At 41.0% G+C, this 27,109-nt stretch overlaps 1 protein-coding gene across 6 annotated transcripts in view; it reads right to left on the reverse strand.

The window, feature by feature from the left end:
* Positions 1-3,506: 3,506 nt before the first annotated feature.
* The window catches only part of chl1a (cell adhesion molecule L1-like a), a 60,003-nt gene continuing 36,400 nt past the window's right edge, over positions 3,507-27,109 (reverse strand). For 4 of the 6 annotated variants that reach the window (XM_080031741.1, XM_080031746.1, XM_080031743.1 and 1 more), the window contains 10 exons: positions 25,254-25,451; positions 24,889-24,959; positions 24,553-24,775; positions 23,474-23,589; positions 21,035-21,239; positions 20,128-20,250; positions 18,133-18,315; positions 11,604-11,786; positions 10,360-10,432; positions 3,507-4,431 (listed from right to left, as the gene is read on the reverse strand). In XM_080031741.1, coding sequence (XP_079887867.1) covers positions 4,224-4,431; positions 10,360-10,432; positions 11,604-11,786; positions 18,133-18,315; positions 20,128-20,250; positions 21,035-21,239; positions 23,474-23,589; positions 24,553-24,775; positions 24,889-24,959; positions 25,254-25,451 — 1,583 coding nt within the window. In that variant the 3' untranslated portion in view covers positions 3,507-4,223. Of the gene's footprint in view, positions 4,432-10,359; positions 10,433-11,603; positions 11,926-18,132; positions 18,316-20,127; positions 20,251-21,034; positions 21,240-23,473; positions 23,590-24,552; positions 24,776-24,888; positions 24,960-25,253; positions 25,452-27,109 lie in introns of those variants that run through there. The other 2 variants (XM_080031744.1, XM_080031745.1) reach the window with 2 other exon arrangements.

The raw sequence follows: 27,109 nt of genomic DNA on the forward strand, positions 1-27,109 counted from the left end.
AACTTCTCTCCTTCTTGCCGCAAGCCTTTTGTACGGTAATAGGACTAAAACCGAATACAAGGGTAAGGCATCAAACTCATTTGTCTTTCTTGGGGCAGTTGTTTATACAACACCAGAGTACTCTACCTGCAAAGAAAAAAGAAATTAAGAAGAGCCCTCACTGCAGTCTTTGTTCTGACACTTTTTTAAACACACACATTGCACACACTTAAATAACATCATTTCAAGTGAGCAGGTCGACTACAAACGTAATAATTTTTTTGGAATACTTTACTTTTGCTGTAAGGAAACCATTTTACTTGGCTCTGTCGCAGAGACCTGAGCAGACATTGAGTTTGGATTGTGGTTTGTGCAAAGTTGTTGCTTCAACAGCCCCGGGCTAAGAAAGGAAGGTGAGAATTATTCACCACCCTCACAGCACTTTCTAGTCTCTCATCTCCTCTTCCACAAGTAGTCTAGGTGAAATCCTTCACTATCTGAAAGACCTGTGTCCATTTTGATCATCATCTTCATCACCTGCATTTGCTACCGCTAGCTTACGGGTACAGTAACGTAATGCAGACACGGCTATACAGCAGAACATCCCAGTGTTCACTCTGTCCTGTGCAGATGTCTCTAAAGGGCGCCTCTGGTCTGTGACATAGCCAGGCTGACTTCGTAATCATATTACCAATGTCTCATTAATTTCTGCCATAGCTGAGTGTCTCTGCCTCCTCCTTCTCTACTCATACCGTCTCTCTCTCACACACGCATGCACATACATCCACTCAATTGCTGGCTGGCATTTGAGAGTGTCTGGGCTTGCATCTAAAGCAGTTTACCAGGGAAATAATAGCCCTCTAAAAGGATTCTCTGTATGCAGAATCATTCAATTCCATTTGCACTCTACTGAGACAAATTAAAATTGTCGTCTTGAGATGACAAAAGAACGGGCAGAACTTGTAGGGAGGCGGCTGAGACAGGTGGGACGGCTTCTATTTGATATATTGATGCATGTGAAGTTATTTTCTTTTTTTTTCAGAAGTGGATTCAATAGAAGCTAGTGGTTATGATAATTTAGGGAGGGACTGTGGAAACATCATACACTTAAAGACTCCAACGACAGCCTCTTGAATGTGCGTCTAGGCGTGGATGTCTTGCTCGACGGCTGTGCCTTTGCCACTTGTTAGTCTGCTTTGGATTTCAATGAAGAAGTACGCCTGGGCACTCATCCCACATTGCCTTCAAAAAATGCATACAACGAGCGAAAGGCCATTGGTGGAATATGGATGATAAAACACTGTCATTCTGATTGTGTGTCAAGGTCGTGAGCCGGCTTTCTGAGCTCCTTTTCTTCATCTGCAGTGTTGCTGAATAAAGAGTGTGTATTCAAATCACCTCCAACACTCAACCCCCCTTTTCCCCACCCACTCTTTACTCCTCTCTCTGGTGAAGTGATCAAAGCGTGTCCTTGAGAGAGTGTGTGCGTGTTGCTCAGAAGATGCCCGACTAGGTGCTTGTCCCTTAAAAAAAAAAAAAAAGAGCTGTGACATTGGTTTAATTCCTGATACAGATTCCTCTGCAAATGCTTTAACTGCATTCCCTCAAAAGCCGCCAATGAGGAGAAAGTCTTCCGTAAGAGCATCTCCTGTCAGAGTTCCCCTCTCGGTGAACCCAGCCACGTTCATTATTGATGAAATCTTCATGGCCATCTTGCTACCACCTTCTTTACTGGGTCGTTGCAGCGTTATCTCAATATCTCGTACTCTGGGGAAAACTGCAAATCTTCCCCGCGTGCAAGTTTTTTGCAAAGTGTCCCGTCCCTGCAGGGCCTTCAGTTGGTTAAAAGTTAAAACCACACCAAGTGGTTACAGCCAGTGGTTACTGGGCTGAATTCACAGTGTGTGAGTATGTCATTGATTCTCTTCTACCAGGCAATTTCCAGGGCACTTAGCCTACATATCTTCTCCCATCAAACCATCTGGATATAAGTGATCCTCTTTGAGCTCTTGTGCAGCATCCGCCGATGATAAAATGAGCAAAACATCATGCAACAAACAAGGCGGCTCAATTCAACATGGATTCAAGGGATGTTAACATCCTGACCTTTGCTCGCCCCAAAATAAAGCTATTATGACTTTTGAAAGGGTCACCTGAACGTCCTCAAAGTAGATTTAGTGGTTGAAAAAAGCTGCTTGTGTGACACTCAGGGGGGCTTTGACTAGAGTAATCTTTTGTTGTTGTTTAGAGATTTTAACATTCCATCGAGAAAGCAATTTTAAAACGGGTAAGGGTGTAATCCCCGACAATACAGGGATTATCTCTTTAAATGACCTTTATCACGCCATGAGGCATGGAGTGCTTTTCAACTGCACTATCAAAAGTATGCTTCGATTATGGCTACAATGCCTGTCTGCAAGGACTTCAGACGATGCAGAGGCTGTGTATTCAAAATGGAAGATAAGGTCCTCCAAGGTAGTCTACAGATATGAAGATGTCCATTGACAGATGTAAATGTAAGAAAACTGAAATAAAGTTTTTGAAAAAACAACAACATTATTCTCAATAAATGCTCAGACTATGATTGTGATAAAGGGTAGTTTTAACAACTGAGGCGACAGTGTGTCCGCCATTTAGCTACTTTCCATCACTGGAGTCCCATTACAGGCTAAGCTGTTATATGAACTATAGTTGAAGGGAAATGCATTGCCTACTTCACAATACACATTAACAGTACATAATGAAATCAGGATTAAATCGTTGTAGGCTATAAAATAGAAAAGCCATTGAGTTACGTTCAGCATGTTTAAACACATTTGGGACAAGCATAAAACCCACCAGCTATAGTTACGCTAGCTAGCAAGTTCGTCGTGGCACAAATATACAAATATATTAACGACAGACTGAGGGTATCATAGATGTACAATTGCACTCTTACCTGTCACATGAGGAAGTCTAACTCTTTTCTACTATTATTTTACCCCAGATCTTTGCTGTGTATGTGCATCTTCCTGTCTTAGAATGGATCGTTCATTTTAAAGTTTGAGCTCAGTCATAATTGTCAAAGTTTGGTTCATTTTGATAAATTGGGGGCCAAACAAATATGGAAAATGAGGAAGAAGATCTTCCTTCTGAACCTCTGAGCTTTCTTATCGAGAGGCTCAAAAATAATGGAGTGAATCAGCTGGGCTGTTTTAAAGGGATTTTAAGGGGCTCCAACTGAATGACTGATGAGTCCATCTTGTCCCATCTTTCTTATAGGTGCTATATTTTACCCTCCGAAATTGGAGGGGAGAGTAAGCACGGTGTTGGTTCAGATAATTGGAGCCATGGTGGGACTTGACTCAAATTAGCTGAACCGAGTAATGTGCAAAATATTTCCCATCAATAGCAAAGAGACTGACTACAGTGTGGACTATATTGCAAAGGCATACTTATTCCATATGACCATTATTGTTTTGTGTTTTCAAAGTAAAAACGCTCTTTATTGTAGACAGTTAAACATCTCTCTGTATATCTGTGGTTTTCTTTCATCTTCATTGGATTTAAAGAGGTCTTTAAAAGCAAGGTTAATGTTAAACATAAAATAAGTCTAGTCAATGAAACATTGTGCACCTTTTGCCTCTGTTTGAGTAAGGTTGTTGACTAGGTCAAATCTCAACTTTATTTGAGTGATTGTCTTGATGAATATTTTAGCATCGTGCATTATGCATGTGAGGTGTCACTGAATGTGTTGCGAAGATATAGCAGGAACATTTCTTTTTTTTCATCTTGCAATGTGTTCGACCTTTTGAGAATACTTTGCATCTTTGTACAATTCTGATCACTGTGAATAGATATACATACTGTGTATGACATTATCAGTTTTGTTTCACATTTTGGAAAATCATTTTGTGAAAGAATAAAGTCAATGTATACCCCTGAAGATTATGGCTGATAGGTACAAAAACACTTTATTATCATTAATAAATCCTTTAACAAAATACTCAAATAATACAGGTTAATCTCTTACAGTATGTACAAAGACCCACATGGTATTTACACTGATGTGTACAGTGGGTGTATTCTTTCATTCGCAGTCCGAGGCCAAAACATCTGCCCGCTGTAAGAACTTCTGCATAAATTGAGTCTTTTTTATTCCCCCCATATTTGGCCATTCAAGCTAACTTTAATGCCAGTGGAAGCTGAATTTCAAAAGAATCTGGAAAGGATTTGAAGTAGACCGTTTCAACTGTAGCCAGGCTTTATGCAGTGTCTGGGCAGGGTCCACTGGGCTCGCTAATAGAGCCTCCGTGTCTGTGTCCGGAATATTCTCCGATAAATGAACCGTCCTCATTGAATTCTCCTCCGCCGTCGGCATAGTCAACCAGGCTGTCTCTGCTGATGCTGTCCCCGGCCGTGCCATGCAGGCACCGAAAGCTGCTGCCATTCAGCGGCTTCTCCTCGCTGTCACTGCCATCAACAACAACACAGAAAGAATAGCTGGGGTCAGAGGCGCAGTGCATAGACAAACACTTTGTAGAGTGCATCAGGCAGATGTTCGGATGCAACACACGTGGTCCTAAGAGGCAATCATTGACACACGAGCGCACGCATAATATCACATATAACCAAAAGCTACACACACAAGCACCAGCGTAGAGAGCATGTACAGGACATATAGACTATTAAATGCTTGGCTGCACAAACACAGACACGCTCACACAAAGTTCTGATGGTTTCAATACATCACATACGGGTATTAAGCAGGGGTGGATGCAGAGGCTGCACAGCAGGAACGGGAGCACAAGGGAGGCGGGGAGGGCTTGCTACAATCACTTCACTAATTGCTAATTGCCAAGGCTTCAGGACCAAAGGCAATTTCAAATCTCTTTAGAACCAGCCATGGAAATTGCCAGAGTGCAGTGAGAGAGAAGACAAGTGGGAGGCATGTGTGTGTGTGTGTGTGTGTGTGTGTGTGTGTGTGTGTGTGTGTGTGTGTGTGTGTGTGTGTGTGTGTGTGTGTGTGTGTGTGTGTGTGTGTGTGTGTGTGTGTGTGTGTGTGTGTGTGTGTGTGTGTGTGTGTGTGTGTGTGTGTGCCGGGGGTGGCATACGCAATCCCAGACAAACAGCCTGTCATTCCTGGTATTCCCGAAGGGGCCCCGCACACGGGTTGAGGAGATTAGATGCCAATTTAGGGCTGGGCAATTGGCCAACTTGCAGGTGTCTCTCTACAAGACGCGGGGTCACCTCAAAACACTGAGGATATTTTTCCCTACCTGTCCTCTTCTCTAATTCCCTAAACCCTCCATGTTTGGCAACACCTCTCTCTCTCCTTTGTTTTAGTATTCATAACACAGAGAACGGCAGTGTTCAGAAACAACACTCAGGTGGCTGGTGTATGATAGCGCCATATGAGGCATACTGTAGTTGACTCCTGTGTCAAATACTTGCTCGGCGTTGTGAGCAGCTTTTCAGCACACAGAGACGTGGTTCAAGCAAATATTACAAATCGGGTGTCCTTCACGGGGATTTTTAATAACCAATCTTATCACTCCCATTCCACGAGAGCGTTTACCATGCACACCACATAAGGTCCGCATTTCAACTCTTATCAAACCTCCATTCTCTGACGAGTCTAGAGCACTGACGATAAGTGGCTCTTATCGAAGAGCTGTGGAATGCCACAGTCGCTGCAGCCCGCCTACAGTGACTTTGAATACAGTGATAAAATGGGGCTGAGTGCCTTTGTGCCCCAGCTCTCATTCAAGACCTCGGGACGGAACTCAGTCTCAGCTGCTGCCGGAAAAGAAAAAAAATAAGCTTTTCTTCAGGCTCACACAAACAGGTGAGAGATTGAGGCACATCGCCAGCCACAGGGTAATTACATTTGTCTTGCCATTGACCCGTGCTGACTTGGTTTGGGGGCAGCACAGCAGCTTAAGGTGGAAGGAGGGTTATATTTCTCTTTTAAAGATGTCTGGAAAAATGCTATGCCCTCTCGTCCCAAATTGCACCATACAAATATGAGAAGATGAGAGCCCAAATGAAGAAAAAAGTACGGGTAAGATACAAAGAAACAACATATAAACTATCCGAGGGGGAAAAAAACAATATGAAATATAACAATATTGGGCTAACAGCCTTCTCCAGCTATGACACCTGCTGTTCTTGCTGTGGACAGAGGGGCAGGGGAGCAGAGGGCTGTCTCCACAGACAAATCGTCTGAAGCATAATTACCACTTGTCAGCTCCCGACACGTGGGTGGTCTTTTGCCTTCAGAGATTCAAAGGGCATGAGAGAGATCTAAAGCCGGGGAAAACAACATCATAGTAAGGCTAGACCATAGAACAGCCCACCACCATTAAAGGAATTCTAAAACAATGCGGCCAAACATCTGCACCGGCTCATATCATCACCACTTCTCCTGCACGATGATGAGCTCCAAATCAAAACATGATATCAGAGCTAAAAATCAATATCACAATATTAATGTTTCCTGATAACAGATCCTACACACCATGGCCAATTTATATATAATGTCATTTAATTGACGGTAGATACAATGCGTGGTTGTGTTGCATTTTACCAGAAAAAAATTTTGTTTTTAATTACAGCTTGCTTTGTGCTTTTTTCAGACAATCAGAATTCTGTAGACCAACATCATATAATCATAAAACGATCTCACTGAATGTTTATGCATAGACAATTTAAATACTGAATGATCAGCCAGCACTAATTGGTGTTTTCCATCAGTGTTTAAGTGTGTTTGAAAGCCACCTGACCACCCGTACAGCAATGAGCAGTTGGTATGGTATTGATTGACTATATATCCGCGCACAAAAATATAGTGATTTGGAGGTACGGCACAGCAGAACTGACTTATTACATCTTGAAAACAATCTATAATATAATTATGAGAAGGACAATGCATTCTTTCCTTTTCGCAAAAGTCTTGGCAAGAATCACAGGCAGGCAGTTGGCAGTAACCACACAATTGTGAGTAATCATGTACTGAATAATACGATGACGAGCCGAATCAAAGCAGACAGAGAAGGCTATTTTTTAGGTGATTTTTTTTAGGCGCACAAACAAACAAGCCATTGTCACGCAGTTGCAGCAGTGCTGTCAAGCTAAATAGGATTCGGTGGATTTTCCAAAACTGTCCCTGTAGTAGCTCAACAAAGGAAACAATGGAATTTCAACAGCTATTGTGAAGTACAACAGCTGTATTCTTCAGCCTTAAAGGCTAAGCTTTCCACCAATTTGCTGTGCTTACTTAAGGCCTGCTGCAGTGAAAGCCAGATATTTTCCATAAGCAATTACTGTACGTCTAGAATCGATCTGTGTGCCTGCAGTGTAATTTTCATCTATTGCAATTCAAGTTGTGTCCTGTATTGAAGATATCCGAACGAATATACATTCTCCTACAATCTCAATCTACACATGGCAAAATACCAGATAACCAGCGGGACTATAGCAACCTTTCAAGGTTTAGCTTATGTCAGTAAAGATGTTTACAACGACCTTAAAAGGTTCAGCAGGAGGCCGATCTGAGAGCTTAAACAATCAATAGCACTATAGCAGTTGTTGAAGAAATGTTGTGGTTGTAAAGTGCACACAGTACCACCAATCTGTTTTATCCATCCTGCCATTTTCTTTTAAGTAAAGCCCATACAACGTGCTGAATTCTAAGATTATGTATCCTGTTTTGGTTGCGAACTCCAGTCCTCCAGGAAACACAATGTGGACAATAAACTAAAACATCAGATCGGGTATTAACTTAAAATTGTACAATATGTACGAGTCTTAAAGGGATTTGTATGTTCAATAAGGTGTAGCGATGTTGCAGGGTGAAAAAGCTCAAATTTTTGCTCTTATTTGCTTTTGTTGTCCTGTTACTATTTTGTACAACAGTCGACCATTTTTGATTAAGAAATTCCAATTCGGACCATATACCTGGGGCCTATTGCATAAAAGTGGAATAAAGACATCCAGGATGATTGATAAAGCCAGCCTTGACAAAGTCTAGCCTGGGCACTTTGGATTAGTCAGTTGCATAAACGCCAATCCAGGATGTAAAGGGGCTGCATTGTCAAGCCAGGTGTAAGTAATTCTGTTAAGTGCCAGCCCACAGCTTTCAGAAGTAGACCCAAAGATCGAACACAGATTTACTGATGGAAAAGACGGCCCATTTTCCCACAATGCCTTGCTAGTTTAAACCGTAAGTGAGGGGGCAGTTCATTTCATACAGGAGATGTATTCTCTGCCAACTGCTCTTGATGTCCCTGCATTGTTTTATGATAAAATAGTTGACAGTGAGCAGTCTGCAGGTGCATCTAAAAAATTGAATATCATGGAAAAGTCCATTCAAAAAGTGAAACTTTCATAGATTCATTACACAGTGAAATATGTCAGGCCTTTTATTTGGATGATTGATTGATCATGGAATAAAAAATCCAGTATCTCAAAATATTAGAATGTTACATACAACCAATCAGAAAAAGGATTAATACAGAAATGTCGACCTTCTGAAAAGTATGTTTATTCTAGATTAATTTCACTCCATGTGCAATGAATTTCTAGAATATATTTAAGTTTCACTTTTTGAATTCAATTACAGAAAAAAGGAATTTTTCATTGATATTGAATTTTGTTTTAGATGCACCTCGATATATTGATAAGTAGGCCTACAAAGTGAATTTATTTGACCCACACTTGCAATGTCATCTGCCATTGATAATCAATTGTATAAATATAGCCTGCAATATTGAACATCAATTATTATAATTTATATCATTGCATCTTAATCTAATTATAATTAAGTTAATTATAAATGGTTCAGGTTAAATAAATAAAAAAGAAGAACTATTTAACTAAATGACAATGCAGTCTTTTATGTGGTACCTTAAAACAGGCTAATGAAAATAAAGCAATACAATGAAGATCATGGAATAACTGTTAAACACCTTGATTTCAGATCGGAGTGACAGCTGACTGAGCCAATCAGGCAACAGAATAAGTTTATCCTTTACGTTTAGCCTGGTCGGGACCAGGCTAAACGTAAAGGATAAATCTCCATGGTAACTTCTGTCCCTCCGCTTTTATGCAACCGGATCATGGCTAACGCAAGCCAGGATAACCGAAATATCCTAGGTTAATCCCTTATCCTAGTTTTATGCAATAGGCCCCTGGTGTATGTAAATATGTTTTGGGGGGAGTCTTCATGGCCTACACACTGCAAATCAACTGAAATAATTTAACAGAGAGACGGCAACCGCTATATCTATAAATATATACACATTAACACCCACACCCACATACACACACACACCAAGCACTTTGGCACCCCCATAACCTGAACAGAGGGCGCCTCTGGGTAGAGCTGAATGATTAATTGATTTCAAATCCATACGGCATTTTGAAGCATTCAACACATCACACCTACAGTATGTCCGAAGTTGAAAGAGCACAACAGGCAGCTATATGAATGTGTGTGGCCACCAAAAAGTCAAGTGAAAGTAGTGATGCCCTAGCACAGTCAAGGAAACAAACTATTATTCGCAATATCTGTCCAAAAAAAACCTGATTAGAGAGTTTTTATAAGTCGTTCAGCCCTGCCTCAGGGGTCTATTTTGGCTTTAAAGACAAGGCACTTTCATTCAGTCCCAGAGAAGGACAGACGAGGATGAGGTTGAAAATAAAATGCATTTTGTATTCTGCTGTCCTTTTTGTTTCATAAACTTTGGGTTAAGGTTAACCCTGTCTGTTAAATATTTACTATCACCATAGGCATTGTATGTTTTTATGTGATAGAATGTGTTTGATGGGTTGACTGTTTTGCCTCTAAAGGTATTGGAACTTATGAAGGCTAAGTCCAAATGGGTTTGATACCTTTGGGTGCAAAACACGAATAGAAATGTATAAATCAATTAATTCACGTATTGCATCTTCTATACTGGATATGAACTGTACATGCAGGCTATATACTATGCACATAGTAACACAACACACCAAACCTACTGATGCCTACAAGTTGACACTCACACACAGACACACTCAGATCAGAATATGACAACATCGTAACAACACACAAATCCAACTAAATTGGGGGCAAGGCTTGAGCTTCTGTTGCCCACTACTGTTAACTACACAGCACGATTACCTAGCCCATTACATGATGAGAACACTGGCGTCTAGGTTGATCCGGGTAAAGCTCATAAGTGCATGGTTTTCTTTTGGGATGGGAGAGAAAAACATTAGTTTGACACATGACAAATGAGTTTCTTAACACACGGTTGTTAGCGTGACATTGCTACAACACAATCCATTTCATTTCCCCCCTAGCACACTTTTTGGCACTGCAGCTTTTCCTCTGTAGCGTATAGGAATACGGCTCACCTGTATTCACAGAAGGTGTCATCATTCATTCCTTGTGACTCCGCGTCAGGGTGGAGGTCCTCCTTCTCTTTCACTGCAGGGGGGAGGCAGGAGAGACATTTCAGCGCGGTTGTTAAAGACCAACACTTTTAATCCATAGATGTAATTACAAATGATTTCTACTGTTGGGCCATAAAATCATTTGCAATGCTTCAAATTCAAATAAACTATAAAAGGTTCCTGTCTTTTATATTGCCCTGAGGGAAATTATTCAAAACAGCAGCATCCGCCTTTCGCTATACTTTTAATCAACCTCAGAGGTTTTCTGTGTGCCGATTCTTGGAAACTAACGCAAAAGCAAACTCAGCGTTAATGCATAGTAGGTGTACAGGAATAAATTATCGGAACTTTCACATCTCGAGAGTGAATAAAAAAGTTGAAAAATCAAAATAATATAGAGAACAGCTAGTCTGTACACTGAAAGACTGTCTTCTGTTCAGCTCCATGAGTAAATATGCTTAAAATATACCAGTTGCTTTCGAGAGAGACAAGAGAGGGGGGGGGGGTGTATGAAAAAGAGCTGGATGGGCAAAGGGGGAATCCAAAGGGGCTGATGAAATATTCAGCGCATCGTGTCAAAAGCTACTGCAGGCAAAGAAGTGGAGTGGTGGTGGGGGCGACGACGGGAAAGCATGTTGAGAGGAGAGAAAGCGAGTGAGGAGCCACTTTGCAGGTAGGCACCATTGTGAGACTGAATTTGGCTCTGATACAAGGCAGCAACAAAAAAATTGCGCAGGGGGAAGAGCCAGGGAGGTCTGTGCAGGTGAGGGGTGAGCAGGAGTGGAACATAGCCAGCTGGTTCCCACTCGTGTGGCTTGACAAGATATGCAATCAGAGGTAGCAAGCATGGGGGAGCTCACTCGGTCACATGAATTATTTCACATGCAGTAAAAGTCTACAATAGCTGCAAGTGTCTCGTGGACAGTTCATCTGGTTATCATTAATGATATCGGGCTTTGCAGGGTAAGCATGCATAGGTGTCCAACATGCATGCATAATGTATTTCCAAACAGGGAGGCGGGGTCAGGGTTAAGGCCCACTGCCAATGTTCGTTCTTTTAGGAGGTCAACCAAAACTATCTCCAATGCGTCTTCTTAAAAAAAAAAACGTGATGTTTTAAAATCAAATTCAATTGCTTAAATTGCTGATACCGTGTCTTCTACATGTCCTGTTCATTTCGTGAGTTCAATTTGTAACTAACTGACCTTTTTCCATGGAGAACATGTCTTGTGGCTGGGGTGGCGGCGGCGGCGTACCTGCATACTTGCCACCTTTGTCTCTCCGCAAGAAACAGACGATGAGCACAACGAGGGTGAGGAGCGCCGCGGCACACATGGTGCCAATAAACCAGCCCTGGGTCGAGAAGTCGCTCTGCTGACTTCCCACAGCTGAAAAAACAAACAAACAACAACAACACCAAACATCACAAAGAGAAACAGAGCTCAGGGATCGACTTACCACATCGGCCTATTTGAGCGTGACAGTCCCCTCAAGCGCTCCCCATATGACTTCACATTTGACTGAAAACTGAAAAACATGATGGATTCTAGTTTGAGAAGAGGCTCCCACATCTTATTTCACTCACACTCCCTTTAGCTATAAAACACTATCTCTTCTGAAAGAATATTAGATAGGGGAAAAAAACAAGAGAAACACACAAGGAAAACACACCAGAGGATTCAAGAAAAATAAATAAGCACATTCACCACAGTAAAAAAAAAATCAATGTGTCAATGATATGCTTGTATGGTTACAGCGCTGCAGGTTGGAACTCAAATCACTTTGCTCTTTCGACTGCAGCACCTATTCTCTACTCTCACCTGTGACTCGAGTCTGGATAACGCCTTCAAAAATGCTAGCGTTATCTAGCAGCCTCTTGGCCATGAGGCGCACAGTGTACACCGCCCCGGGTTCCAGCCCATCAATAACGTGGAAACTTTGAGAAGTGTTTACAGCCTCTGAAATCCTCCAGTTACCATCACCTGCACAGCCAAGAAGCACAAGAAGTGCACAAGCAGCAAGTACGTGTTAGCATTCATGCCACCAAAAATAAGAAGACAGGATGAGCGGTTGCCGAGTAATAAATGTCCCTGAAGTTATTACATTTATTTGTAGTGTTGTATTTCACATTAAATACATCTTAATGCATTTTAGAGGGGGAGTCAGCGTTTCTGTAGAATGCATATTGTCAAAATTTGTGAATATCTCCCCGTCCGCTACCTGTCCTTAATGTGTGTGCGCTGAATTTGTTTTTGGTGGTGTTAATAAGCCTAGGGTATGTTAACAAAAGGGCCCCATTGTATCTTGTAACATGCCTGTTTACAGAGCCTAGGCTGTGTATTAACAATATTTTTTTTTCAGGACAAACACAGTACAGTACAGGTAGCGGATGAGAAGATATTCAGGGTTTTTGACAAAAATGTGATTTTGCCAACACTCTTTCTCCAGAATTGTTGACTCCACCTTCAAGGCATTCATGAAAATGAATGAAGTAGCGATGAAGACGTTAGGTTTATAATATATTTTTAGATGTTCACATAAAACCTTCCTGGTTGCACAAAATGATGCCGATTAGAATTCATGTCAATTTGTGGCAAGGCGGGGTACAGCGGAAGTAGCTTACGGTTATTCATATAAGCCACGTAAAGCTGCGAGTCCTGCTGCTCTTCCCTGGCAGTCCAGCTGATTTTGGCAAAGGTGTCACTCACATAAGAGCTTATGTTCAACAGGGCTGGAACTGATAAAGAGAGAAGAAATAGGGGAGGAGGAAAATAAGGAGGAAAGGAAAACACAGACGGCCATGGAGCAAAGCAGATAGAAGGCAGGAAAAGAGGATTAGCAGAGGCAAATAGGCTTCCACAGCCCCCCCGCCCCCCCAGCATGGGAACAGTGCAGCTGGCAGAAACCCTTCAAGACGACAGTTCAAAAGGGAACACTGGGCTGCAGAACTTAATTGAGAGGTGGATATAGAGCTTGTGGGCAGGATTGACCTATAGGCATCACTCTCTTTAAAAAGCAAAACTGCCATTTCTAAGAGTGGATATCAGCATGGCATGAAATGACTCCATCTCTAGAATCGCATTGTTAGATATCAAGTTGAGGTACAATAGAGATGAGATATCATCGGCTGTGCGTGTGTTAGTGTGAGCTACAGTATATACCAAAAGGGGGACGAGTAGAAGTGCCTGGATAAGTGGAGAGGGAGCAGTTGTGGCCTGAAATGAAAGAGAAGCCTCAGATGTTAAGATTCCCACTACACTACTGTCGGCTCTATTACTCTATATTTTGCAAGAAAGCGAGCTCTACAGACTAGATAAAGGCAGGATTGTTAGAGCGGTAGGGAAAACAAGATTAATGGCAGTAACTGTGCAAGTAGCGACTCACAGTAAGCACATTGTAATTCTTGCAGGGTTTGGGTCTACATGGTTCATCTGAATTGCAAATTCAAACTGAAATTGTCAGTTTATTACACATGGGTGTTTTCACCAAGCAACGTCTTTCCTGAACTGGTATTGAGGAAGTGTCTTTTGGTGAGACTAGTGCAAACTACTTGCTACAGGAGAACACCTACAACCTTGTCTAGCTGTACCACTACTTCTATGTTAGCGTGCTGCAGCAGCTAAAGGCAGCGATACATACTGCTCTGAACAGGAGCCACAGCTGCAGTAGAGGACAAATCTTCAGAGGGATAAAAAGAAAATGAAATATAGCAGAAGATTATAGATATATGGAAAGCCAGCTTTAAGGGTTACAATCCAGACACAAAGACACACACACACACACACAAACATACACACACACACACACACACACACACACACACACACACACACACACACACACACAAATATATGGGTAGTGCATCATCCAAAACACAAACACGCGCAGGTGGGGTGCCTGGAAGAGCAATCTGTTTGTGAGTGCTGTTTTGTGATTAGGGACTGGTGGAGAGCTGCACAAAAAAGAGAATCCCCTTTGTCCTCCCAATTACCATGCTATCTAATCCTAAAGAAGGAACAACTGAGTAAACCTCCAAATGAATATATCTGCTTGATTGTTGTGTTGATTGACAGTAATACAGTAATGTCCAACAATGCAATATACATTTAGAAAAAAAAATAGAATCTACTCAAAGCTGAAATAATGAAACAAGGAATATATTGGGCAAAAAAAAAGAAAGTGTAATCACAAAAACCTTTGCTCAACAAGTGGAAATAAATGTGGTTTTAATAAGTGATATCCATCAGCACATGGAGGTATTATGGGAAATTGGTCACATAATTATTGTTGTTCTGTTTTGTTTGTTTCACTATGTTGGTATTGTTCTGATCTGAAATGTTTTGGTAAAGTTCCAGAGTTGATATTACATTGCCTCAATTTGCAATCATCCGTAGGCTATAAGTGTTCCAATACCTGTGGCACACACGTCATTTCATTTTAAAATGGTAGTTCTCACTTTGTCGAGTGTGAATATTGCGTGCCCCCTATCTGAACGAATATTAAAAAATGGATCCTGCTCTACACAAACACAGCCTGTCCCGCTGGCACTGTGATTGCAGAATCCTAGTCTTGATTGTGGTGAAGGTTCAAAATGTAGCCCTTGATTATTAACTAAAACTTTCTCAAACGTTAAGTTCAAGCCATTAGCAAATATTTTGGCCACAAAAACTTCTGCTGTTCAAATGCTGTGACAGGGAGCAAGTAACTTAATCCCTTGGGGAGCTGGTTATTTTTGTGCGACTGTGTGCCTTTTGTCATGTTTGCAGTCCGCTTTATCTCTGCTCCTTTGTTATCTCATGAGACCTGATGGAGAAAAAATAGATATTTATTGTCCTTCTGCCGCACTCTTCTTCTAGGGCTGTTTTTCCTACTTTCTCTCACAGATGTGTCACCCCATCCCTCTGTTTTTTTTTTCTTATCTTTTTGTCTCTCCCTTTAGCCACTCTCTTTACAGTGCAAGCCTTTCAAACAAACAAACAAAAGACATATGGACACACAGACACATCTGCTGATGGCTGTATGTCATCTTTTTCCTGCAAATTGTCTATAACTTTTTTTTAAGCTTTTTAAGCCAGACGATTGTTTATCCTAACTAAATAGCGTGGAGCATTAAAAGCCCATTCAGTTGCCAAGGTTAAATTCCAAAAAGGAACACTTTAAAACCTGGGCTGGCTAACAAACACTTTTTTTTCACTGTCGCTCCATCACTCCCCATCAGCGTCTCTGAATTCATGGTGCCCCCCGCACCGTGCTATTGGCCTCCATAAAGCTACTCCGTGGCATTGTGACTAACGTGCCCTGAGGACAGCGCTCCCAAACAGAACCCTTTTATATCCCCACAGTCTCCACTCAAGCATATTTACAAACAATGCTTCTAATGGACATCCACGTACAAGATGCAGGGGCCTCACAAAGGAAATATCAAAGCCACGGAAGAATGAATAACTATAAATAAAACATTCAGAGATAGTGGACACAACATTTTCTCATGGGTTTATGTATTTTTGCCAGCCAAGTAATGTAGGGGAGTATTTTGTCACAAAAAATGGTCACCTGCCAAATGAGGCTAAAACTGAACGGTGGCAGGTAGTATCAATCTGAAGCTAAATGGGCTGAATTAAATGATATGGTTCACCAAACAACCAGCATGTAGCGTGAAACTCAAACAGACAGAATTTGCATGGGTTTACTTGGGTAGGATACAAATTAAAGCCGCTATGTGTCTAGAATTTGGCAACCCCTAGTGGTTAACTGCAGAGGGTAACAGCAGTACATACACAAGACGGCATCATTTTTTAACAGGCATTGTCCATTGTTCTCACAAGACAAAACAAATTTGAGGAAATGCTATTAAAATAATTGACATCATGCTTTAGTCACATCGATCACATTTTGATTAATTATTGTCGTACCAAAAGGACTAATGCTTTGTATGTAGTGTGCAAGTGGTTTCAAATTGAACTGAATTAATTTCCATTCAGTTGGCCAAGACAGGACAGTAATGCTGCACATTTGAACAAAATCAAACTACCTTTACCGAGATTGACCTAGAAACATTCATGAAACATTTCATATTTTGAGTGCCTTGCTCTGAAAGTGAAAAGTGGACCTACAATTCTCATTCAGACAAACAAAGTATTTTTCACATTTTATTCTGTTCTCTGGTTCTCTGATTGCCTGTCTCAGTGGCTATCACCAGTGTTGACTGAGTCATTTTAAATGGGTACCTGTACATTTGTCATTGCAATAATGCTGACCCCTTATGGTACTGAATTCATTCATTAAGCTCTTAATATATACTCAGCACATTGCTGTACACATCAGTAGCTGAGTAAAGTATGTGATATCGACAGGGCTGTTTTTCTGATGTTGTGAAAAACATTTCGACCCATTTATAACTACAAACGTAAGAGTAATCAGTTCAGAATAGGATCAAAGATGCTCCGGCAGAGGTTTTGTTCTGTGAACTTTTCAGCTCATTAATACACAGTGAGACCGGGGCTCTGTGGCTGAAATGGATGACACCCTGACATATTTTCAAAATATTGCCATTACTCTACCGTCAGAAATGTCTTTATTATGATGTTTTGTTTTCCATTTCTTTTATAAACATATACACATATACTGCTGCGAGGACATTTTACATCTTGACAGCTATTGGCCTTTGTTTGCTCTAGCACTGGGAAGCAGCTCTGACCTCATGCACAAACTTATAACTTTTCATTCTTATAGGTGATATCTTTAATGTGTGTGATATCAATTTTCACAGCTATGCAGATGACGTATGATTATACATTTCAGTGGAGCCAAATGAACAAGATGTCTTAAGCTCAAGATAAACGATATCTTTCTACAGCTCGAAGAGGCCAAAAAGATGCACAATCCAAGAATGTTGGATCTTGGGTTCCCCAAAATCAAATTAGAAGTCACACTTCAATTTGGACTAAGCTTTAAATCGCACATCAGAAAAGTGGCCAAAAAAGGATTCTTTCAACTAATCAAATTTAGCGGCCAAGAGCCTTTGTAGGCCAACATCTCAGACATTTTGGATATCCTGCCAGGATTCTGACATCTTCTAAGCTAGCAAATTCCTTGTAACTTTCCCCTGGTCTTCTTTAAAACTGGTATTTACAGGATAAGAAACATTCATAATTGCAACTTTAAAAAAAGGGGGGGAAAGAGGTAGGACTGCACTTTTAAGCATGTTTAGAAGAAAAGTGCTTTTTCCTTTGTGTCAAGCAAAAAATGGCCCTCACCCAAATTAGTTTAAACATGTTGAAATCCAGAGAGGCGGGGAGATCTAACAGCTGTCACAATATTTGCATCATATGATGAAATATCCTGATTTATATTCAGTGAGGGGTGAGCTCCCTGAACACTGAATCCCATTATTCCCACAATGCAATGAAAACAGCCTTTTAATTAGACCGTCCATGCCTTCTAAACACCCACTTCTCTCAAACTACAGCCTTGACACAGACATCTACTGTAGATAACCTTTAGGACACCATCAGCGATTATTTTGTCAGACTCCTTCATGTATGGTAACAGCACAATTAATTATTGTTATAAATATCTACACTTTGTAAAAAATAATAATAATAATAATAATTTATAAACATGTCATTAGTGTGCTAATGTTTGCTCCACAAAAAAAAACGGTGGGGCTTTTCATTCATACTCAAGCTTATTAGCCACATGATCATGACAGGTACATCGATTTCATCTACTCACGTGCTAGCGAAACGGTGCTGCTCTCCTGGGCCTGCGCGGGTCCACAACCTGCGCGAGTGCAGGCACTGAGGTGGAAGCGGTAGAGGCTTCCCTCCTCTAAGTCCTCAAGCCGAAACTGGGTGGTGTCGGCCGTGGTGATGTTGATCTCCTGGGAATCAACCACCTCCAGTGTGGTCTCATTAACTATATAGGCACCAAAAAAAAAGATGTCGGGTCAGTTCACAAGGCATGAGTGAGCCTTTATGACAGATAAGACGCATTCAAAAAAAAAGTCTACCCGGTTGGCTCACGTTGACTGTTAATGGAACGCCACTATAATGAGGGTCAATGGTCGAGGGAGGAGAAGAGATGAAGAGATGTCATGCTGGCTCGTGTAGACAGTGAGTGTAGCAGTTACGTGTCGTGACAGGTGAGAGCTGAGGAGGAATACATTATGAAGAAAGGCGAGAGGAGATGAAAGGATGAGATAGAGAGCTCAAGGAGGGGGGGTGTGTAAACAAGTGGCGACGGAGGGAAAGAGGAGGCGGATGGGCAAGGGAAAAAGAAAAGGAGGATGAAATAGAGAGGAAGGATGAAGGAAAGCTGAAGAAATACACACAGAGTTGTATAAGGGAGAAACAATTTACAAGTGTACAGGTGGGAAAAAAGACAGAAGGGAAGACCAAAGAGACAAAGGAGAAAAAAAATCAACATAAGGCAGAAACAGTATAGAGGGAAATCAAAGGAGTCGCAATCACAAGCGGCATAATGTATCAGCGAACTTGCATAATAGATCAAAGTACAGTATGTGCACAGAAGACCTTAAGAAAGCAATGCACTCCCTCACTGATGGCATTATTACTGTGCCAGTGTTGAAAACGCAGGTAAGAACTGAATCCGTGCCAATAATACTGTTGTGCTGCTTTGAAGAAAGCGATATTTGTTTGCAGGCACAGAAATATTTCACGTGTTTGTGAACGTCAAAAACAATGACAAATTACAAAGCAGTTCTCTTGGTTTCGACTGGAAGTGAAGTGGTCTTGAAAACAATATCTATTTCATTCATAGAATTAAGCGAAAAATAAATGGGAAACGCGCGCTTCAGTCACAGTTCAACCAACACCCACAGACTGCACTGCGTGGATGTATCTGTGTGTCAGGACTGACATCTGATATGGGAAAAAGGGAGAAAGGAACAGGGCTACAGAGTGCATTGAGGCGCTGGCCAGACACCGTGGGTGCCTGTGGAGGCGGTACAGGGCTGTCTTTCTGTCTTCGCATTTCACACAAAAGATTTCAGAAATGTCAGCCAAAAGAGAGTGTTCGCTCTGAAAAGGAGAGGAAGCCTAATGAAAGCCCCCTCACTCACTTGTTCATTCGCACTATTCTCGAGTATAAAAGGTGTTTTTTTTTCTTTTCTTTGCAACAAAAAATGATTCTGAGTGATGAATGCCGAAAAAGATCATAGAAGGTGCACAAACAGCCCTGGCTTTAATGATCCATTTGGAAGGAAGAGAACCTGCAGTCGAGCAGAATACCACATAAGAAACACTGAGGGAGCTGTCAAAACCCCAATCTAAAGCAGCCTGCACAATTGCTGATGCTGTTTGCAGACCATCCTGGGGTGTTCAGTGTCAAACAGTGCAGCCTAGTGTCCGGTATGATAACACAAGAAAGGAGAGGGAAGGGAAAAAGGCTAGACAATAGTGGATTTTTTTTTAGGTTTTTCATATGGGCATCACACCTCTAGACTCAAATGTAAACTACAGTATTGTATGGAGTATATTCTAAATCTACCCCCACTCCACACTTTATCCCTTCCTTCCTGATTCTCACCTCCTCTCCTCTAACACTTGGTCTACACCTCTGCTTACACTCGGCCCACAACACCACCACACTATACGGACAAAGCCATGAGCTGCCTACAGCAAAGAGAAACATATCAATGGAAAACCTTGCACAGGATCAAAGGGTCTTCTATTATATGTAAATCAAGGACACTTTTTGTGTACATACTGAGGTGGTACTGCAGAAGATAACCAGTGAGGATGCCGTTGGCCTCCAGCGGTGGGCCCCACACCAGCAGAATTGAGTCTTCATGGGCGTTGGAGGCGGTCAGGATGGGCACTTGCTCAGGAACTATAAAAAAATGAAAGCAAATTTGTCTGGACATGTTTCTCTAGCAGATTTCTATAGGTTTAGATTTCTCTCAAGAGAGGTCTCTATTATTCATGACTTTTTTAGAGCATTCAACAAATGTAGCATATGGCGGTTTGTTGTAGGCGGCTTTGTCGTTTCCCATGGCCGCCACAGGGAGCAAGTGTAAAAGAATCAGGCTCCTGACTTTTTCTTCCTCTGGTGGTCTTAAGGCTAAACATTAAACTGTAGCTACTTCATTAAAAAAAATTTAAAAAATTATTTATTATAAGTTGTTAACTGTGAAAAATCCAGAATCTGTGAATATGCCATATGTTTTTTCATTTTCCGAAGTTTAGATACTGGACGCAAAAGGCCTCCTATACGATACTAAAAAGTCCATTCTCTCTGTGTTGCATCTGACGTTTCAAGAGTCCGCATCACTCCGGACCATTTCCAAACTCGTTGTGATGGCTCGTGGGTAACGCGCCCATATTCCGATTTAAATTGAGCATCGCGTAATGTTCCTCCTGTAGCAGATTCCTTAAACAGCATCCAAGTGCCAAACTCTGCACATTTCTTATTCTGCATTGTTAAGCTAAAACGTTCAAAAGGAAGTAACAATAAGCCAAACATTTTGTGAATGGTGGGGGGGGGCTTTGATGTAAATGATATGTGTGCTTTTGTTAAGATCCCTTCTCTTGTTGCCTGAACCACTTAACATATTTCTACATGTATTTTACACAAGTGTACACGTGGATGATGTAAAGTCTTTGCATCACCTCACCTCCCTCTGAAGTGTTGAATATGACTGGGTCACTGTTGGGCCCGTTGCCCTTCTTGTTGAAAACGTTGACGGTGAGTCTGTACTCGGAGAAAGGCGCCAGACCAGGCACCATGGCGTGAGTCCTGTTCCCAGCGAAAGACAGCGAGCGACGCTCATCTAGAATCCTGTTGGGATCCAGCAGACTCCGTTTCCTCGACCAGTGAACCTTATGAGGGGGAAGTAATGGACAATGGTGATGAATACGTATGAAGAGACCACAGAGGGGAGGGAGAGAAGGAGAAAAGACAGAGAGTAAGGGAGAACACTAACAGTGGAGTAGAATATGATGAGGTTGGTTTCCCCTTTAATGAGGCCGATATCTGAATTCAGACATCAACTGTGAATATCAGACTGTGTGACTTATCACCTCAAAGGATGTCGTGTGTGATAAATTGCGAAGTGACAGAATTAAATGTGAAAAAATGTGCTATAAAATGCTTTGGAATTCATTTAAAGACAATTTGGTCTAATAATTCACAAGCCTACTATACTGCCTCTCAAAGCTGCAATAAATTTATGAGCACATTCAGAAATCTCATCACAGACTTCATCCTCCACAGGAGGTTTGCTGCTGTTTCTCAGCTAACTGTGAGCTCATTACTATAATTACGAACTCCCTACTGTATATACATTTCATTTTACTTGAGAGATTTTTCTTAATTTTCAGAACATAGTGAGTTTTATGCTTTACAAGCAATTTCAATGCGTCATTTTGAATGACCTGTTCAACTATATCATCTACTGTACAACATCACACTACTATGAATGCTTTGATATGAATATGTTTAGGCCTGGGCCAGAGACTATTGGGATAAAGCACCTTAAACATTTTTTTTTGTAAAATCACATAATGGACTTTTTTAACATCTTTGTCTCAGCACTTGGAGTTTGAGTTGAAAGAAGCACTTGTAAAAGTGGAAGGGAATGGCCTTCCTTTGGTTGTGGCACATTGAAGGCAGGTGAGTGAAAAGCGGTAAGAATGAAAATATCTAATATAATGAGACATAATCGCCCCAGGTAAAATATATTGACCTTTCAAGTTAGCCTTTTTATATCAAAGCTAGCAATCATTAATCAAAACCGTTTCTTCAAGCGTTATGAAAATAAGAGTCGCTACTTAAAAAGAACATTGATTGCACTTCATGTGAGACTATAGTCAGAATAGCATACGTATCTAGCAAATATTATCTTTAGTAATTGTTCACCAATATAATAATAATAATAATAATAATAATAATAATAATAATAATAATAATAATAATAATAATAATAATAATTATTATTATTATTATTATTATTATTATTATTATTATTATTATTATTTCTGTATAGGCCTGACTGATTCCCCAGTCAATGTTAGGTCATTATGGAATGGTATCACATTATTTCATGCTACTCTATAATTACCTCCTAGAACCGATCATAAGCAAAACACAATATACACTCAACAAAAATATAAACGCAACACTTTTGTTTTTGCTCCCATTTTTCATGAGATGGACTTAAAGATCTAAAATTCATTCCAGATACACAATTGTACCATTTCTCTCAAACATTGTTCACAAATCTGTCTAAATGTGTGATAGTGAGCACTTCTGCTTTGCTGAGATAATCCATCCCACCTCACAGGTGTGCCACATCAAGATGCTGATCTGACATCATGATTAGTTCACAGGTGTTCCTTAGACTGTCCACAATAAAAGGCCACCCTGAAATGTGCAGTTTTGTCTCACAGCAAAATGCCACAGATGCCACAAGCATTGAGGGAGTGTGCAATTGGCATGCTGACAGCAGGAATGTCAACCAGATCTGTTGCTCGTGCATTGAATGTTCATTTCTCAACCATAAGCCGTCTCCAGCAACTTCGCACAGCCATTGAAGAGGAGTGGACCAACATTCCACAGACCACAATTGACAATCTGATAAACTCTATGCGAAGAAGATGTGTTGCACTGCATGAGGCAAATGGTGGTTACACCAGATACTGACTTGTTCTGAATCCCCAGACCCCCAATAAAGCCAAAAAATGCACATTTCAGAGTGGCCTTTTATTGTGGACAGTTTAAGGCACACCTGTGCACTAATCATGATGTCAGATCAGCATCTTGATGTGGCACACCTGTGAGGTGGGATGGATTATATCAGCAAAGCAGAAGTGCTCACTATCACACATTTAGACAGATTTGTGAACAATGTTTGAGAGAAATGGTACAATTGTGTATCTGGAATGAATTTTAGATCTTTAAGTCCATCGCATGAAAAATGGGAGCAAAAACAAAAGTGTTGCGTTTATATTTTTGTTGAGTGTAATTACTGTGTGTTAAAATCCTGCCATAAAATCATTCCTGTTTGAAGCTGCTCTGTTACCAGGGAAAGTCTTGAGGGACCGTGAAAACTTACGTCGTAGCCCCCCAGGTGACCTCTGACTGTGGCGGGTGGAACCGGGGTCCAGCTCACCCTCAGAACAGTGGTGTTCACCACCTCCACTGCTACGTTCCACGGTGCTGCAGTAGGAACTGAATAAAAACACAACAGAACAGGTCAGGAATACCGACGTACTGCGAAACACAAGGCCACTTTTTTCAAAGACTCTTTAACGCAACCATGAAGCATGTGAAGAGGAAGTAAATGGAAAAATAATAAAACAAAACAATATAACCCTTTAAAAATAGCACAACTAGATGATATGGGTTGTTATGTTCAATGAGGTGGTATATGCAGAAATGTTCTGATGCTGATGAAAATGGTAATAATGACAATAAAGGCATTGATGCTGGCACATCAGCATAAATAGGCCTATGCACAAAACATACTCAGCAGGACACCGGAAATAAGGAAGACTCATTGTTTTATAGCTGTTTTTCTTTTGCTTCTCCTCAGGAGGGACAAACACATCACCAAACATGAAATACAGTTTTTTTTTATATTTTCTACTCTACATGTTACATTGCCGGTTGTAGGAAAGGGCATAAGCATAGCAGACACAAGGGAGAGAAGCAGCCATTGTGCCTCAGAAGGCCTAAATTGCAGGGATACGTCGTGATCTGTCAAATATCCCACAGCTTCTGAGACAGAAGTGCAAAAATGTGACATTCCACATGCTCTACAAAGGTTATCTGCCACCTGCTGGATTAAGCAACTGTGTTTTTCGGGGTTTCTTTTCAGGAGGGAGGAAATGTCACTATTCTGCACAACATGAACAGGGTTAGAAAAACCACAGGCAAATGGAAAAAAGGAAAGAACTTAACCTGACACATTTTCCCGTAGACAATGCCAAAAGACGACTGAAGACAGGGTGGGGTACGATAACACAAAAAGTTTATAGTAAGTGGCTGGCAAAACAAACCGCTAATGTGTGCTAGTTCATCCTTTGGGTGTGTTCAAAATAAAATGCATGTGTAGTTTTGAACTGAAAGTGACATGTATATTAATAACTTGAATACATACAGTAGAGGAAGCAGTACGTCTATATAACTCACCATCTTCTCCAGAGTAGCCAGAGACAACTTTAGGCTCTGGTCCCCACCCATGGCTGTTCCTGCTCTGAATTTTGACCTCGTAGGGGACAAAAGTGGACGTGTTCCTCACGACAAAGGAGTGTCTTTTGACCAGATGCTCCCTCCACACGTCTTCCACCCCCAGTTTCCTGTAGCTCACCTTGTACTCCAGACCCGGGCCATTGTGTTCGATGGGCAGCAGAGGCTACAACGTGACAGTGTACCGATGACTCACATATCTTGAAAAAATGCTTTAATTCATATATAGTTTATAATGTAGGATCTTATATACAGTATGTACGTTTTTTTTACACTTACCTCCCAGCTTATGTCCATTTGATGAGGAAGATGGCCTTGAATTTTAATGTTTTCGGGGTTCCTTTCAGGAGCTTCAAAAGAGAGGTTGTATAATCATATGTATATTCATTTCACAAACGCACACGCAGAATCATTCAAATGAGAGCCAGGGTTAACAAGCAACATGTGCCGGATCTAATACTTGGCCACTTTACTGGAACCCAAAAATATTCACACCCCCCTACTGCTACCAAAGCCCTGTGGCCAAGGGGCTTGCCTCTCAACACTCTCTAGACAGTTCAAAAGAAATGTTAACACTCTGCATGCGTTCACAATCGACTGATAACCACAGCAGAGAAATGTTAATTAAAGGGAGCCGGTCTCACCAGCAGGGAGTGTTTTGTATTTTTCAGTGAGCTCACTGGGGGGCCCGGGTCCAACGGCATTGACAGCATACACTCTGAACTGATAGTTAAGGTGTCCGTGTAGTGCCAGCTCGGCTGTTGCCTGGTTACCAGGAACTTTCTGCAGCTCCTTCCATCTGCCGGGCTCCCATTGGCTCTCCTCGTACTCCACTATGTATTCTGTGCTCAGGGAGGAGACCGGAGAAATACACATTCAACACACATGCTACTAATGATCACAACTGCTGAGAAAGCATGCACTAGACTCATTTAGTCTGTTCCACTATATTGTACATCCCATTATACATTTTTGATTTTCAGTACATGGTTAACACTTCCATCAATATCAATAAAGGGAATAGTTCAAAATTCTGATAGAAATTCTTCATTTTCAGATAGTTTGACGGGAGGAGTTGATACCAGTTTTGCGCCCGTGCCTTAAGTACACAGCTGGAGTCAGGGGCAAGTCGCTTAGCATAAAGCTTAATGGGTGAGGGTAGGAAGATATTTGACCTTTGCAGGTAAAATGGCTAGCTGTTTGCCCAAACTTCCTGTATTCTGTTATACTTCTTGGGAAAAAAAGTGAATCCCCCAAAACTTTGCAACTATAATCTTAAAATATGGTCTTCCAAAAGTGTTCTAAGACTTTTTGACATTTTCTGTGATTGTAAAACACTCATTTGTAGTATCATCAATTATTTCCACATTGAATTAAAAAAAACAGTTTTAAAGCAGCTATAATCAATATTTTTGCGACAAAAATGTTCAATAACAACTAATCTGCAGCTCCACAGAGCTTTACAGAGCTGTATAATGTATTCAGCTGTCTGGCCTGTAACTTTCATATATTTATTTCCCTCTCCCTGGTGTCATAACAATGTTAACGGCCGCACCAGGCACGTGTTTTTATCTATTTCTAGCTGGTAAACATAGTCAAGAGTTTTGCGGCTACAGAGCTAGATATTTATTTCCCAAAAGATAAAAAACAGAGCTAAAAGAGAGTGAACTTCATCAGGTGGACAGAAACGAGAATGCAAACTGATAATAATGCTCCATAAATAAACGTCTAAATTAGCCGATGATGTCAATGTTGTGTTCACATGTTTTCCACTGCCCCTCAAGTGGCAAAGACAATCTGTTATTGCAGGTTTAGCTAAACTACACCTTATTTATTATCAAAACTTCTACAGTGTAGAGTTTGGGATTTGTTCTTTAAATGACAGATCAGACTTGTTATGTAACACTACACCTATAAGTATGTTGAAAATGAGTATGATTCATACCCCTCCAACACTATCGACTGGATTTAAATGTCTCAGTTAAATATTAAGAGTGTCTGACTGACTTTAGTCTGTAAATCATGTAGGCAGGGCCGCCTTAATGCACGGGCTTACCTGGGCTGAAGCCCCAGGGCCTACAAGGATCAGGGGCCTCTAAAAAAAAAAAAAAAAAAATTTTTTTTTTTTTTTTTTTTTTTACTGTCTCAATATAGGCCCCTGATCTAAGAAGGCCCCGCACATTGTCATTTAAATAAATTATTGACTGGCTCATGATAGGCCCCTGATCTTAGGGGGGCGTAGAGAGATCAGGGGCCCATCATGAACCAGTAAAGAAAAAGGAACAAAAATCACATTATTTTTGGCCTACGAAGATCAAGGGGCCTATCATTCACCAGTACATTTTTGTTATTTTTGTTTAAATAACATTGTTCGGGGCAACGCAGATCAAGGGCCTATATTGAGTTGAGCCATTAAAAACAGAACAAATAATTCAAAGAGAGAAGCAGCTTTGGGATAAGGGATTATAAAAAAAAAATTGGAATGCTGACTGACTGGATT

Source organism: Ammodytes marinus (assembly GCF_949987685.1).
Source record: "Ammodytes marinus genome assembly, chromosome: 7".
NCBI classification, from domain to species: Eukaryota; Metazoa; Chordata; class Actinopteri; order Uranoscopiformes; family Ammodytidae; genus Ammodytes; species Ammodytes marinus.